At 46.4% G+C, this 16,884-nt stretch overlaps 1 protein-coding gene across 3 annotated transcripts in view; it reads left to right on the forward strand.

Moving 5' to 3' along the window:
• Positions 1-1,501: 1,501 nt before the first annotated feature.
• Positions 1,502-16,884, forward strand: part of TET1 (tet methylcytosine dioxygenase 1) — a 77,397-nt gene continuing 62,014 nt past the window's right edge. Inside the window, exons 1-2 of one of the 3 annotated variants that reach the window (XM_071438404.1) lie at positions 1,502-1,654; positions 10,663-12,705. In XM_071438404.1, coding sequence (XP_071294505.1) covers positions 10,786-12,705 — 1,920 coding nt within the window. In that variant the 5' untranslated portion in view covers positions 1,502-1,654; positions 10,663-10,785. Of the gene's footprint in view, positions 1,655-2,046; positions 2,302-10,662; positions 12,706-16,884 lie in introns of those variants that run through there. The other 2 variants (XM_071438405.1, XM_071438403.1) reach the window with 2 other exon arrangements.

Raw genomic sequence — 16,884 nt, forward strand, 5'->3', positions numbered from 1 at the left:
TTCTTCCCTTCTTTTGTAATGATCCCTGACACTTGAGCACACAAAACAGCTTCACTGCAGCACCTTCACAGTACCAGGGTCTCTGTTTTGAATAGTAGGAGTTAAGTCAGAAGCTGTGATCTTCATGTGCCTCACTTTGCATTTTAGTGAAAGGATTTCATCTGCTGTTTTATTGCCCAGACAGTCATTACTGTGGGATCTTTTTCCCAACATCTCAACTCAGCTTGTCTTGCTAGGCTGAGTATCTTACTGTTGCCAGAAAAGATTGTGACCTGGTGCTACTTGCTTCCCAGGATGGAAGACCACAGACCATGAACATGTATGTCTGTAGGTGAAAATGAACAATTATTAGTTCTTGTTTGTTTCCTAGCCCTTAGCATGTTTTTAATGGAGCTGTGATTGTGCATGTTGATGCTTGGGTGCTCCTGTTAACCTGTTTATTCTAAATAAACCTTAGCCCTCATTGTTTGTTGCTTTCCCTCAAGTTACTAATTTTTACTCTGCATTTTATTCAAGCCCATAACCTCTAACTTACTGCCATCACCCCAAGAAACATACTCTGATTATGTGGGGTTTTATCATCGAGTTCCAGTTCCTTCAACTTCTGCTGTGTGCAGCAGTTTAAGAGCAATAGTTATTTTACCTCTCAAATCACCTGTGATTTTATCTTACAAAAATAGCTTGTGCTACCTTATATTTTAGCAGGACAAGTCTTTGAAAGACTTGGATATAAGTCTTGATATCCAGCCCTGAGGAAGAGATGGAATGGTTACACCCAGCAAAGAGAACTTGTGCATTGCTAAAATGCCCTGCCACTGAGGGCGACTGTTGAAAATTCAGGTGTCTGTGGTGTAGGTTTCACCTTGTTTCAACTGAAGTGTCTGTGAGCTTAGCTAAGATTCCCAGACTATATTTCTCTCTTGATGCAAGGAAGTGTACGCAGGTGGGAAGAGGATGGAGGTGCAAATTGCTGATAGGCTGCCTACCCACTATCACTGAAGAGCAGCAGTGACAAGGGGTGTGCAGATCTGTGCCTCTTCTCCTTTATCACATGGCACTTAAACCGGCAAAACGTTGGCACCTAAAGCATCTCTCGGAATGGATGGATGTGGAGGGTGCTGCTCACTTGTGTGCAGCAGAAAAGCCTCTCTGCAGGCTCACATCTGACTGGGCTGGCTCACACTCGAAGTGTTTTATATTGCAACAGCTACAGACTTAATAATAATGAAGCCTTTCTAAAAAAGTACTGCTTGGGTATATTGTTTCACAGATCCTATTTCCAACATCTGTTTTTCAGTCTGAAGAGATGTTAGATTTGGTGGCCTGCTTTTCACAAAAGGCTCTGGTGATAATGAGGGGTGGAAGAAGTCGGTCAGTGGACTGACTGTTCCTCTTACCATAACATTTTACTCACCCGTTTCCCTCTGGGAAGGAGCAGCAAATATCGTCAGTGGCTCTTAATGAATGAGGTGGGGGATGGGGAAAGAGCAAGGCTCATTATGTTTTACCTCCTTGCTGGAGGGAGAGGGCGGCTCAGCAGATCTTCCTTCTCAGCCAGCAGCTTCCCCATGTTTCTGGGAGTGCTCTTTTCCACGCGTGGGATGGCCGGGCCCTGCTGGACGCTGGTGTTCGAGGGTCCTCCTGGACGGCACATGTAAAGGGAAAGGGGTTTGTCCCCGGGGAGCCCCTCGCCTGTCACGGCTGGCCCGGCTTTCCCTCTCCCAGGCTAAAGAGAAAAGGGTGATTTTATAGAGTGCCACCGCCGCGGCTGACCGGGGGGTATGCGGCATCAAACCACAGCCTCCGCAAGTAACGGGATCATTTACCTTTTCTCTTATTGCCGTCATTTAATGTTGTTGTTGTTAGATAACCCCCGGCGTTACCAGCCTGGCACGCCGACGGCGGCTCTCGTGGGCAGCCGTGGGGGCACTGCCGCCCCTCTCGCTGTCCCCGGGGCCGCTCCGGGTCACCCGGGGCCGCGGGTGGGCTGTGGGGGGCGGCGAATCCCGCTCCGGCCGCGGGGATCCAGGGCGCGTTTTGCCGCCTGCCGGGAGGGCTCGGTGCGGCGAGCGCCCCGCCGGGCCGCCCCCTCCCCGCTCCCTCCCGGAGGGTCCGGCCAGGGGCGCCGCCGCCGGAGCACGGAGCACGTTTCGCGGCCCGGGGCTCCTCTCCGCGCCTGGGCTCGTCACGCCATGGGAGCCGCCCGCCCGCGGGGGCCCGGGCCGTGACCCGCGCCCCGCTCCGAGCCATGCCGGCATCGCCCCTTGCCGAGAGCTGCGGGCTGGCCGCGCCGCAGCCCTGGTACGTGTGCGGGACGGCTCCCGGGGCTGCTGCGGGCGGGAGGGGGGAACGGCGGGACCTCTGCTCTCGGAACCCCACCTTTTTTTTTTTTCCTTTTTTTTTTGATCTCTCTGCTTTTCCACTCCCCTCTCTCTTATCCCCTTGGCTAGTTGCAAAGTTGAGCTTCAGTAGAGTGGGGAGGGGGAGGTAGAGGCACCGCTGTGGCCAGGCTCGGAGCCCCGCGGCTCGGGCCGTTCCGAGCCGAGGAGGAAGGCAGGCTGGGGGTTATTCAAATGCAAAACGGAGTGTGTTGGCCGAAAAAGCCGAAGGAGTCCGGTCTCCCTGGCTGTGCTGGAGCTGCAGCAGCCAGAGCCTGCCTGGAAAAACCCGCCAGGCAAGAGAAACTGCCTGCAGCCTGCGTGGAGGACAGGGAACAATTAAAAGGGACCCTGCCCGGCCATAGGGCCCCCGGCCAGCCGGAAAAACCCCGCAGCCCACTCCCGGCGAGCGAGGGCTGTGCAGCATCACCCTGCGGAGGTGCCGCTGCTGTGTGGGGCTGGGGCAGCGTCCCCGCGGGTACCTCCCCGCCTGTGCCACGGGAGAAGCCGGGCGCGTCCGGATGGGCGCTGCGGGTCCCCAGCGCCGCCGCTGGGCTCGGCCCCATTGTCTGCAGCCCCGGGGAGGGCTCCCGGCGTTGGGGAGGCTCGGCCAGCGGTGGGGCCGGGCCACGAGGAGCCGCTGCCTCCCCCCAGGAGGGCCCTGCCTGCCCCTTCCTCCCTCAGGGTCCGCCCGCCTGCGCCAGAGGAGCTGGAGCCCTGCAGGGCTGTAGACCCCGGGGCACTGAGGGCTTGTCCAGCTGCTCCTGGAGCCGGGGGACAAGAGCTGCTGCTCTTATGGCAGCTGGAGGCTTGGTGCTGGCGGGAATGCTCCCTGCCGTGCCCGTGAGAGAACCAGGGGAGAAGGATGAGGTTCGCCGAATGGGTGAGGAGAAAGGAGGCGGCGGCCTGACCTGCTGGGAGGCAGGAGCAGCTAACCTTGCCCAGGTATGGCTGCTGGGCCCGGGCAGGAGCAGCTAACCTTGCCCAGGTATGGCTGCTGGGAGGCAGGAGCAGCTAACCTTGCCCAGGTATGGCTGCTGGGCCCGGGCAGGAGCAGGGAACAGCCGGCGCTTGTCCCGGACCAGGCGCAGCAGCAGTCAAAGCAGACGCGCCAGTTGTGTGCCCAGCCTGTCCTGCACTCCGCCAGCCTATCCTGCTGCACCCCAAAGATATTTAAAGGGCAACGGAGTCCGCATCTCTTGTATGTCGGCCTAGGCAGCAGGCAGGCAGCGTGGTGAGATTGCTACTCCTTTAAGGAGGAGAGGGGAATGTAGAGCAGGACGTGAGCGCACCGATGGCAGCGCAGTGAGGCGGTGGGACTCGGCTCCTGTAAACAAGCTGGCCAGGGTGGCTGCACCGGCGTGCTTCTGGCTAAAGAGCTCTTCTTCTAGAAATTATAGTGCAATAATGGCAAAATGGACAAAGATCGCAGCGTTAGGTATTTAAACATGGCTGAGTGGATTTCTAAGGCAGAGGTGTCAAGACAATGGAAAAACCTGTGAAAACAACAATAATAACAGTAATATTTCAAATAATAATAGGTCTCCCCAGCTGTGCTCAGTGATTTTTGAGGTATTCTTGTGGAAAGGCAGAACGCTATTCTGTGGTGTAATTACCCTGTTTTTGTTATGTCAGTCAATGCAAATTAGGAAAACAGATTGAATTGGGAAAATTTAGCATTTAGCGTTGGTCTGGGCAGGTAGCCTGGTCGACCCTAACTGTAAAGGAGGAGAAAGCTGGTTTATGCTTTTCTGAGGTTGCACAAGGGGTGGTGGTGGTTGCTCTTGGGATGAGGGTCAGTCCCTGAAGATAAGACTTCGTTGTGCTTGGGGGAGACAAGGGCAGACTGGGTTGTGCAAAGCAGGTAATGGGGAAGAGCTCAAGGTGAGATGTACCAAGGAACTTTGATATTCACAGTTTCTGTAAGACCTAATTCTTCACTGTGTACTAATTAAAAATCTGCACTAATGGTATTTTATTATGACTGGCGTGGTACCCCTGGTTGTTAAAGCTGGCCTAAGCACTTCCATCCTGCTTTCTGTTTTCAGATACTTAAAATTTCAAAACACCTTTCAGGCTGAAATTTTCCAGGCTTAATCTTTGCCTGAAGGTTCTTCCCTCCACCTCCCCCTTCTTCTAGCGAGTTTGAGATAAGGTGATTCAGTTAATGGTGGTGGGGGTTTTTTGTGGGTTTTCTTGTTTTTAAGAAAAGGCAAACCCCCTGAAGAATGTAGTCATATTATCAAAAAGAAATAAAGTGCTTTAAACAGCAAAAATGCAGAATTAGAGAGGGATATGATGAGCTAGGGTGTTTTGTTTGGTTTGCTTGCTTTTTTGTATTCAGATGTATCTGGAGTGTTCTTGGAGTGTTCTGGTGGATGGGTTTTTCTTTGATGAGCCTTTAGAAATTACTTGGTATATTTTTACATTTAGCATTCCCCCTGTGAAGGTCAGTGCTTGGCTGACTGCACATAGGTTAAAGTAAGCCCATGCTCCTGCCTGGCTGAAGGGAGGATAATGCACATGTGGTGTGAGTCTTCACAGTTGATTTTTGGTTCAAGTTGTTTGTCTGAGGCTTAATCTGGTTTGTGGTTTAGGCATGTGTGGTTCCTTGCCACAGTTCTATTTTTTTTGTCGTTTTTTTTCCCCTAATTGTTCTAATAGAGCTTTCTCCAAACTGGGAGGAGGTTTTTTGTGGTATCTTTTTATCTGTGTGACTCACTGTGTAGGCTCCAAGGTGCATGAAGGCATTGCACAATGCTGACCATGGCCATCTCCTGCTGGATTCATGGTGTGCCTATTTCACAGCAGCCTGCAGCTCCTTGTGCAGTGGAGTGGCAGCTCTGCCTCACCCTCCAAACACAGAGGTGGCCTTCTGGGGCCAGCAAGGACAGAAAGTTAGGATGAAGGCCTTGGTGCTTGTTCTGCCCAGCACCATCCTGTGTTGCTGATGAGTGAGTAGAGGACTGTGCTTTATGTGCCTTTGTCTGTGAGACTGAGGGGCCATCCTGCAGTGCCTGTCCCACATTCCTGTGCTACTGGAAAGTGTTACCTTGAGCCAGTTTAATATATGGGGATGAAATATGTCCAGCTGCTGAAGAATGGCATAGTCCTGTAACACAGAGCAGAAAACCTCTGTGGAGGAGTGAGGAGGCCTCTGTGTGTGAACTTACTCATGGTACTGAGATGGCAGATGAGAAGTCTTGGTTTTATTTCTTACCCAAAGCCAAATGTGTATTCAAGGATTAAAGTAGGGGGAAAGGGAAAATTGAAGCTGATTCTCCCCTCCTAACCCATTTCCCTTCTTTTCATATACAAAGTGTTCTACAGAGCAATGAGTGGATGCAGGGAACTAGGCCAAATTGGAAAGCAGGCTGGCTTTGGTGCAGCTGGGAAGAATATGCAGATGATGGGACATGTTTTGCACCTGAGGGTCAGATATTTTTAAGGTCTGTCTCCTTTGGTGTCTCTTGCATCTTTCTCTAGAGCATTTGCTGCCAGAAGATGAGGTGTTTTTGACTTCTAAATTGTGCATCTGAGCTTGCATGTCAGCTTAGTCACATTGTGGCCCTTACTGCTTGGGACCTGCATATTATTGAGTGGCTCTTATGAAAACCTTCAGATCTGTTTCTCCTAAGGGCACATCTCAAGGGACTTTTTAAAAGATACCTAAACACTGAAACAAAATGTACTGAAGTACATCTGACTGTAGTGAAACCAGGTGACTAGTGAGGCTAGTGACTGCTAGCTGTGTCATTTTTTCCCTATACTGCTCTGTTTGTTCAGAGGTCACTCACCATTTTTCACAACACCATAAAAAAACTGCCATCATTTTTTATGAGAGCACTTCTAATATCTTTCTTTTTCCCCTGCCATCTTCCAACAAGAATCAAGTTATGTAACAGAATCTTGATTGACACAGTCTCTAGAATGAAAATTTGCTTTATCTTTTTTTTACCCATTTGTGTAAAGTGAAACATTGTGGGTAGGTTTGGCTTGTTGGTTTTGGTTTTGTTTTTTTCTGGAGGCATTCTGACAGTATAGGGTTAAATTTCTTAATTACTTTGTAGGTAGAGTTCTCATTATAATAGTTTGGAATTTTGAGAGGAGACAGGACTAAAAGCTTTAGCCTTTGATTAGCTTTTCTAGCAGTATTTGTTGAGGATTATAGCAGTCAGTAGAATTGTTCCAGATTTATTACCGCAAATGAGCAAAACTTAAGCAACTGGCATTAAACCCAGCTTTCAGCTTTGCACATGGATTAGGAGAGAGAAGTTGCCTCAAGGAACAGCTTCAGGATGCACTGATATTATCTAGGGCAGTTCCCCTGCAAAACCTCCTGTCACCCATTGCCCCTTTTACATCCTAGGGACGCCTGTGCTCCCCTGCCAGGGAAGGCATGGCAGGTCTCACCTGGTTGGGCTTTCAGAAGAAAGCATGGAATAAGTTTCTTTCTCTCCAGGATGACAGAAAACTGACAAGTTATTATATTGCCCTGTGAGGTTTATGTTTTATAGCCCTGTTGAGTGCATGTAGATGTTTTGGAAATAGAATTAATTCCTTGTTGTGAAATATGACCAATGTGGTAAAGCCATTTGTTGTCTTTTAGAAGCAGCATGAGATGATTTGCAACTGCTGCAGATATCAACAGTCCTTGCCAGTGCTTTAAATGGAAAAGGGAAGATAAAATATTTCCTAGTGTTACAGGAAACAAAACTTGAAAACCAACCTTGAAGCTACCTAATAATCTGGTGCTGACTGTGGAAGAGAAAACAAAGAAATAGCCATGTAACTTATAGGACAGGTTATTTAAAATGTCAAGACAGTTTTTAGCTAGCAGTTAAGGTGGTTTTGGCATTCAAGACTGGGGTTTTTTAAGGGAAGCAGAGATGTCTTGCTAACAGCCATTTTGCCTGAGACTGTAAGATCACCTTGCAGGTTGGGCACTCAAAGTCCCAGACAAATACAACTAAAGTGAAGCATCCACCCCTACCCCCCAAAAAAATTCCTTTGGGGGTCTATTCAGATCTCTTCTGAAAAACCTAAAGTCACTCCAGTGCCAAAAATGAAACAAAATGGATTAAAGTGTTGCTGGTCTTGTGACCCTATATTGTCATCTCTGAGTCAGGCAAAGCCTTTGCCATCTTTTATAATGCAGCATTTAAAGCCAGGCAATTTCCTACAAATATCAACATTTTTTTTTTAGCAAAAAAAAAGGGAAGTCTTGAACCACTCTGTTCATAGCCTCTGTAATTTTGGCCCTGAGGAGAAGCAATGCTTTGGCATTGGTAGTTTTCTACATTCTTGCCAGACAGGTGTGTTTCCCTGTATTAATTTTTTTTTTTTTTTAATGACAAAACCAACCAAAGAATTCCAGGTTGATTTTGCCTCTTCAGTCCTGAAGCAACTATTTTGCAATTTTCAAATTATCCAGTTGCCGAAGGGTTTGAGTGGGAAGGGACCTTAAAGCCCATCTCATTCCAAGCCCCTGCTGTGGGCAGGGACACCTTCTACTAGCCCAGGTTGCTGCAAGCCCCATCCAAGCTGGACTGGGACACTTGCAGGGAAGGGGCAGACCCTGTGCCAGGGCCTCACCTCCCTCACAGGGAACAACTTCTTTCTGGTATCTGATGTGAACTTTCCCTCCTTCACCTTGAAGCTATTCCCCCATGTCCTATCCCTGTCCAAATGCACATAAAGACATTATAATGTAGTTGTAGTAATGATGTTAAAAGTTACCAAATTGTTAGAAATTAAGCTTCTGATTGATAATTTTGATGGTCATGCTTCCTGAACTTCCACAATAACAGCTACTTGTGTAAGCAAACAATATGAGCAAAGCATCATTCACATTCAGTATTCTCAAAAACCCACTCACTGTTTCCACTGCAGACCTCCTGTATTCTCTGGTCATTCTGCTTCTGTTTTAGAGCTGATAAAGAGAAAAGACTTCATCACTTCAGTCCCCCTCCTGATTCACACATGGCTGTGTTGCCTGGCCTTTGTTGATGGCTTGCTTTCTTCCTTGGTCTCCTGGCTATAGGCTCTGAAAGTAGCTCACATTTCTTCTCCTGCCACTGTTATGTAGCTCCTCTGCTGTGGCTGCAGATGTGCCTGCTGCTTGCTTCCAGCTGGTTTTGCAGCCCTCCAGGCCATCCTTTGGAATGAGGATCCCAGTCTCTGTCACAACCCCAAGAAACTGGGGAGGCTTTTTGCAGGCTGCCAACAACCATTTCATGGGCCTGCTGATGTGATGCCCTTTTTGATTCATGGAGTGACTCCTAATGGCCATGTCCCCTTCCCCCATGTGCCTCCGGAGAAGGGCAGGGGGAGGAGAGCCCTCGGGTTACCTTCCTTTCAGCCTTGTGTTTGTTTTGCTGTTTCACTGTCTGACCCAGCTTTTATAGAGAGCTTCTGTGGGAGCTGTTCAGGTGTTTTGTGCGACCTTTGAAGCTTCACCCACGACTATAAACAGCTGCACGTGGTGTCTGCTTAGTCCCTGCAGTTTGGAGGCGTTGCTGTGGAGGAGGGATTCAGCTATTGATTCAGCTTGTTCCCTGTGTGTTTGGTGGGCACTGTTTGCTTTTTGAGAAGTGTCTTTAGCCTTGTCTTGTGCAGCACTGCTGGCTCTAAGTGGTATTGGTGTGTGTGAAGAAGCCTGCTGGCTGAGGAATCACGTTCATCTGATGTGCAATATGAAGATGTGATACAAGATAATCCCATCATGTTCAGATAAGATTACTTGGTCTGTATGTGCTAGTACGGAGGATCAGTTGGCTTGCCACAGCTGAATAAATAAGAGACAGGCTATAAAATGCTTTAAATAAGCTACTGAGAAGGAGTTTGGGGAGTTCCTGCTGGCCCTGGTGGGTGCTGTGGCCTCTGGGCAGCCTGGCCAGGGCTGTGACAAACAGCTGCCCAGGCCGTGGGAGCTGGCTGTGCTGGGGACACTGCTCTTGGGGCTGCAGTAGCAAAACTCTCCCCACCTTCAGCAGAGCTCAGAGCAGGCTGTGGGGAAGTACAGCCTCCCTGAGATCACCCTGTTGGCTTCAAGGTGGGGATTGAGGTCACAGGAGTGGAGTGGTGATATCAGGAACCTTGTCAGGAACCTGGTTGCTCTCTTCTTTCCTTTTCTGTTTCCTTCAGGAGCCAAATGCCCTTTCTTTTACTTCCATTTGAGGTCAGGATTTTAGATATCATCCCCATACTTCTTGTTCTTCTTGGCCTCTTCCCATCAATGAGAGGTGTAGAAGGCCTGGAGGAGGCTTAAGGAATGATGGTGAAGGGAAGGTGTCCTGCTGGACACTCTGGCTCTGCCTGTTCCCATTTTAAGGGCCCTTGTCTACCCATGTGATATATTCATAGAGCAAAATAAAGTTTTTAAAGCCTTCTATAGGTACTTAAATAGCTCCATGTGCTTAAAAATATGGACTTGTGAGAATTTCTTTACTTTAAAAAAACCCACCTTGAAGGAAATTGGTTTGGAGCATGAGAAATTTGTTGTATCTTTTGAGATGGTTCAGTTTGTTTGGGGAGTTGGGGGACCTGTGCATTGCAGTTGTGACTGGGGACAAAAGCTTGGGACAGATGCATGGTGGTTTTTTGAAGGTAAATTAAGTCTTAGTGATGAAGCAGAGACATCTGCCTTGCATAAAACATTATATAGGCACAGTATGTAATACATTGTGCTGTGAAGGTATTCTGGAAGGTAACACTGGGAAAGATCATCCTTCCCTAGTCCAGTTCCCCTATAAAAATCACAGGTTGATCTCTTTGGGGAGCTAGTTACTTACCCATTTTATATGGAAATTTACCATGGTGGGCTGCCAGTGGGTGGTGAAAGAATGATAGATGCCCTGTGATGATATATTGAATATGCACAAAAAATAAACTCATCTTTGTTCTTTTGTTCCTGAATGTCCTTACACTGATAAATACTAACTTCTCCTTACTCAGGGGAAGCATATTGGTTAATGAACTGTTCATAAAATTGAGAAAACTCAAACTTTTTAGTACTGACATAAAATAGTAAATATGTGATGTTTCCTGGTCATTTGAGTTCAGTTTGCTTTTTTGTTTGTGTTACAGGCCTTTAGGCAAGCTTTTTATTTTGTAGTATACTAATATTTTAAAAGCATTTGTGCTAGTTGAACATAACGCCCAATACTGCTATTTCTGATTCTAGCTCTGTATTTTTAAATATTAAAAATGGTCAGCTGAATATATGTGCACCTTTTTAAATTAGAAGTATATTAATGCTGTTTTGTATTTTTTTCTGTTTCAGAGTTGGCATTGTATGAGCACAGAAAGCAGCAATGGGAGTATGCAGTTTTCTACTGAAGAGGTCTCTCAAGAGCTCATGATTTTTTTCCATCTCTTCTCTTAACATTGCTCCTGCTCTGCAGACATGGCTCACCATGCCAGGCCTTCCAGATCAGCCAAAAAAGAAGAGTTAGGCAAAAGGAAAACTAACCAGAGCAAAAAGAAATCTAGCCAAGTGAGAAAGAAAACCACAAAGGCTTCCACAAAAGCTGTTAGTTCTGGAAAAAGTAAAAAGCCAGTGCAAGAAAAAGATGTTAAGAAAAAACAGCAAGAAAAGAAACCAATCATGAGCTCTTCAGGTAGACTTCTCAGGAGCAGTGTAACCTTGTCTGGAGCATCTTGGGTGAGTTTGGAGAAAGCTGACAATATCCTCTTCCACAGCCAGGATTCTTTCAGCATCAATGGCTTCACAATGGCTCTCCGGAACCGACCCTTCTCCAGAAGCTTGGCCCAAACTCCAGTAACTGCAAAGCCCAGGAAAGCTGCAGCACAAAAAAGGCTAGAAACAAAGGAAAAACATGAACAAGAAGCCCTGGCAGAAGTAGATGAGAAAAATGATGAAACAGCTTTGAAAGAAGATGTAGCTGAAGGTGAGTTAGCTGCTCAGCCTGTGGAAGGCTGGCTGTGTGGTGCAGGTGAGGAGGATTCTGTTATCCCATGTGCCAGCCAGCAGGAGGAGGCAGAAATATCTGAAACAGATGACTCCATTCCAAACAGTCACCTAACTGATGATGGTACAGAAGCTTCAGAGGTGAAATCTAAGCTTGAAGACCTGCCCTGTGAGCAGATACTCAGTGATCTTGGTACAGGTAATTTGGCTGAAGTATTTGTTGAAGATGCTGCACTGGTGCTTCCATCTTCTCCTTCTGACTCTGGAATTGCCTCTGAATCAAACTCGAAGGTGCATGCAGAGGCTCCCTTCAATGTGGTGCCTAACAGTACAGAACCTGACTCCAGCTCTGTTGATACCTCAGGCCTCAGCTCAGCAGTACTGATAGAGTCAGTCACACTTGCCAAATTCCACATTGGAGCAGGGTTGGACATGGTGCTACCTAGGGAAGAACAAGACTTGGATTCTGCATCTCTAGTTACCTCTGAGTTTAACTCACAAGAACATTTATTAGAAGATGCAAGGTCAGTGGCAGATTCCTGCTTGAAGGCAGGCTGGGGTTTGGAATCAGAGAATAAAGACATTGGTTCAAATTCCAGTTCTGTAGCTGCCTCTGAATCAAATTTGCTTTTACATTTTGAAGGTGCAAGCTCACTTGCAGAATACCCCATGAAACTGGTTGTGGATTTTGTACCCATTCACAGAGAACTTGATTCAAATTCAGATTTGAGCTTTACAAAAGAGAATTCAGAATTTGACACAAAGAACATATTTAGAGTATGTGAACCAGTCTCCAATACCTCTTTAAACAATATTGAAGTAGAGGACATTGAACAGCTTGTTAAATGTATTGATGCAGAGACATTAATTTTGAATTCAGGGTATGTCCCCACTTTACCTTCAGATTTAGGAAGAAGCACAGTTGATAAAATCTCTGCTGAAAGCTCTGGACAATTCTCTGCAGGTTTTGTTTCAGAGTTGCCTTCAAGCATGGAAATCTCTGCTCTTGCCTCAGAAAAAGCCATAAATGCAGATTTGCCAGCTGACTCAAGACTGCAGCATAATGATTATTCATCACAGCTGGGAAGTGTCGGAGTAAGCTTGAATTTGGTTCAGGACAACAACGTGAGCAACAGCACTGAAGCAGTTGAGGCCTCAGGGCCATACTCTCTTAAAAATCCAGCTGGTGATTACCCTCTTCCATATTCATCTCTGCTCCCTATGCTGGAGAAAAAGAAACGAAGGCGTTGTGGAGTGTGTGAGCCCTGTCTGCGGAAAACAAACTGTGAGGAGTGCAGCTGCTGCAGGAAGCGCAAAACCAGCCACCGGATATGCAAAAAGAGAAAATGTGAGGAACTGAAAAAGCCACCGCCGCCAGTCACGCTACCTTTGGAGGTAAGGCAAAGAACTTGCAAATTAAGTCACTCTTTTGAGGCTTGAGGTGCATCTTAAAATTCTGCAAAGGGAAGTGCTGGCCACATTACAGCTTCAGAGAGTTCGGGGTTACTGTTGGTGCTAACAGGTTGCACAGTAACTTCCTCTTGTCATCTACAGAACTGGAGGTTAGAGTGAGCTGGAGTTAGTCTTGTTCCTGTTATATAAATGTGTAAAATCAAAGGTAAATATGGCTTTAACTCTGTGTCCCAGATGTTGCTATGTTGGCCAAAAGAATGGATTCGTTGGCATGCATAAAGAAATGAGGAAGATTTAGGCACAGGGTGTGGGGAGGAGGGAGATTGAGGGTAATCTTAGGAGACCGCGAATTGCAAAGGAGAGTGTTGGTATTTCAGAATACTGAAGGCTAAAAGCTAAGGAAGGCATGTTTTCTGCTCTTTGGTTCAGTTAAAGTAATTTGCTTGTGATGACAGATTTGGTGGAAATCAATTTATAAACTTCAGGACCAAGTTGCATTTTCCCCTTTCGCATCTCTCTGCCTTTCTAATTGTCTATTCTTCTGTTTCTCTCATTTCACTTCTCTTTTCTCTCTCCCTTTGTCTTTTACCACATTCCCCATACATCCTTTCTTTTTCTGTGTTTCTTACTCATTTTTCTGGCCCATCAGCCTTTTGTAACCCAGGTCATAACTTTTGGAACAAAGAGGAGGGGAAAAGACAGTGTGTATGCCCATGTGATAACAGCACTGACCTTCTGAGGGATTTCAGTTTCAAGATCAGGCTTTAAATCAGGTAAGTAGGGAGTTGAAGGTAGATTTCCCACATCCCAGCTGAATTCCCTGACCTGTGAGCTGCAGTGAGACTCTGCAGTGCTGGGTCCTGCTGGGAGTGTTCTCTTCATGGGATCCAATAGTACCTGAAGCACAGAGGGGAGAGGCTGTCTTGGTAGTTAAATCACACCTGCCTTGGGATGTGGGAAATTGAAGTTCCAGTCTCTGCCCACCAGCTGTGCTCTGAGAGGAGCAGTTCACACTGGGGAAATGCACCTGCAAAACCTTTCTCCAGAGCAGCTCCATGGAAATGCTGTGTTCTTAGAGCAGGTAGGAATTCCTTCAGCTGCAGAGGTCTCAGGAGAGCTCCTGCTTGCACTGCTCTGTCCTGTGCTTACCAGGCTTGGCAGAGAAGTTCATTCTGGTTTTCAGGAAACAAGCACAAAGCAGAGTCCTGGAGCAGTGAGGGCATAAGGTATATTCCCCTTTGTGGGGGGAGTATATTTTAAGGTATGATGTTTAGGGAACTAGGCTTAAACAAAGTTTAATTGATGAGTTTGGCTCAGAATTCATTCAAAAACCTCTTTCTGTTTCAGCTGCTCCTTAATGCTTTTAAAAAATAAGTGGGGAGAGGGACAGCTGTAATGTGACTTAAGATGGATATTAAAACAATAAAGGTGGTAGAGACTTATCCTGACCTTTTCCAGCAAAAGAATAGTGACATTGTCCTGTTGTATATTGAGTGGGTGGGATTCATGGGAGAGGGGTTGTGGAGCTGAGGTAGGAAGTGATCTAAAAGCCATGTTTTAGAAGGGGTTTTGGCAGGGCACTGAAAGGAAGCACTCCAGCTTTTCTCTCAACCTTTGTTTTCCAGGCTGAACATACTGCTTTTCTTGTTGCTCAGCCTGACCTACTCCTTGCAGATTAGCTTTGCCTCTTCACCTTTGTCCTCTCTGGGCACTCCTTTTACTTGCTTTATGAGAGATTCCTTGTTTTCATTCTTTTCTTTGGCAGCTTTTATTTTGGTGTGCTTTTATTTCATTAGAGTGGCCACATGCTGTATGATACATTCAGAGCTGCACCAGAAGCCTCCTTCATTTCTTGTTAAATTTTTATACAAATTTCAGGGTGCTGCATGGAGGAAATGAAGTATTCCTGACATATAAGAACATGTCAGGTATTTTCTTATAAAATTGTATTTGAATGAAACCTGGTGTCTTTTCAGATATTCCTAGAAAGAGGCCTTGCTTCATTTTCAATCTCTAGAAACTGTGCTCTGAGGAAATGAAAAAGTATTTCTACAATGTTCTATCAGCTCTTTCAAGGTGTTGAGATGGGGAAGGTGTTGGGGGATGGGGAATGCTGTCACTCAGTTTAGCAGCTATCCTTTAGATAAGATTGCAGGGGATTCCATTGTTTTCCCAGACTGTAGTACTGGGACTTCTGTGGCAGTAATGTGTTTCAAATAGAAACAGCTGAGGAAAACCCAAAACTGTAGGTCTCTGTCCATGGTATGGAAGGTGAACATAAATAATTAAAAGAAATGAGATTGGCTTCAGTGTGTTCCTTGTTCAGAAGAGTCATGCTTCTTGCTCTCATGTTGGTGGAATGTAAGCATTTTTCAGAGGTGATTCACTGGGAGGAGAGTGTAGGGGGATAGAGCAGGAGCATAGTTGAAATGTTGGTGTTTTGCCTTAAAGGAATTTTCTCTCCCCATTCTAACTAAAAAATGCAAAAGTCCCAGTGAAGTCAGTGAGAGCTGTGTGCATTAAATGGCTGTATAACCACTGTGGGGGTTGGCAGTCCATACCTGCTGTTAGGAAAGAAAAAGTGTTGGTTTTCTTTAAGAACTGAGGTGGATTTACAGTCACAAGGAGTAAGGCCTGGCTGGTGGAAGCCATGAGTGTAAACTGAAGTGCATATTCCAGCACCCATGGCCACGTGTGCACCAGCACTCAGCCCTTGGAGGATATCAGCTGCATGCTTGGAACTGGCAATAGTTAGGGTACTGTTATTTCCATTAATTCACACATAATCCAGATAAAGATTTGAAAGCTATATTGGACTTGAAAAATACCACTTTAAAATAACAGCCATATAAACATTAAGTGATATTGTACCTTCCTGAATGTAATGGGTTTTGCAGGGATGTGACATCATGAAAGTCTGGATATAAGGCACTGTGGGCTGTAGTTCCCAGCCCCTGTGTGGAGCAATATTGTTGCATATAATGTCCCTCTTCCTGAGAATTCACACTGTGCCTGTTTGGTTTGGAGCTGGTAAAGAAGAATCCTAAAATGTATAAGGGAAAGCATTTTCTTGCTTATTGAATTTTTTGAAAGGCAGCCCAGTAAATAAAATGTAAGGAAGCTTTCATAAGAAGAGGAAAAAGGCTTTATCTTGGGTTACTGTTCCTCTCAGAATGAATAATGCAGGAATACTTCACAGTGAAGAGTTTGAGATGCTTACCCACACAGGATTATGATGCTGCCACATTTTTGTCTTCTCTTTAAAGACTGCTGTTTTCTGAAACAGTATTGCAGTTACTGAGGGCTATTTTACAGCTATTTTGTTCCAAAAAGCAGATTTAATTCCAAGAATTAAAGGTGTGCCATTGCATTGCACACTATCAGGGCTGCCTTCATGAGTTGCAGTGTGGGGTGAGGATTTTGTAGGCTTCAAAAGTAGCATGTGGACAGGAAAGGTGGCTCATGGTTAATTTTCTTTTTTCCATGGCCAAAGGATTCCTGTTTTGGCCGGGCAGATGCTGCAGACAGAGCCTGGAGCCGCTGCTGATGGGGCCCTGCTCACTGGAGCTGTCCTGGGGGAGCTGCTGCCCTGCCCACAGGGGTGTCAGGCTGGGAGCTCCAGTTCTGGGCTGCCCTTGGAGGGATTTGTGACCCCCCAGCTCCCAAAGGGCCCTGAACTCCCAGGGCTGCTGCTGAGCTGGCAGTGTGGGGAGCCCTCATCTCCAGGCTGCTTTTTGATGCCTTCAGAAGGCTGGCCTAGAACAGAAACTAGATGGAGCTAAAGAATAAAGTAGGAATTTATTAAAGGCCTCAGATCCACCTTGGGCAGCACAACCCAAAATGGCCACAAAATGCACAACAAGTCACGGGGTCTCTCACTTTTATAAGTTCTGCCCCATTTGCATATTGGAGTTAATTGTCCCATTCCATCTTTAGCCCATGCAGTCCCACCCTGCTCGTTTTTCTCTCTCCAGCCCACGTTGTTTATGCCTTTGGGCCTGAGATTTGGATCATTTGTCCTTGGTCCCCAGCTAGAGCAGGAATTTTTTTGTCTCCTGCTCTGTGAAGAGAGCTCACCATCCCATAATATGAAGCCCAGAACTACACTAAACCAGCACAGAATCTGAGAATATAAAAGCTAAACCCTGAGGCATCATTTTG

Source organism: Agelaius tricolor, unplaced genomic scaffold (assembly GCF_023055355.1).
Source record: "Agelaius tricolor isolate 1412-34295 unplaced genomic scaffold, bAgeTri1.0.p SCAF_13, whole genome shotgun sequence".
Classification (NCBI taxonomy): Eukaryota; Metazoa; Chordata; class Aves; order Passeriformes; family Icteridae; genus Agelaius; species Agelaius tricolor.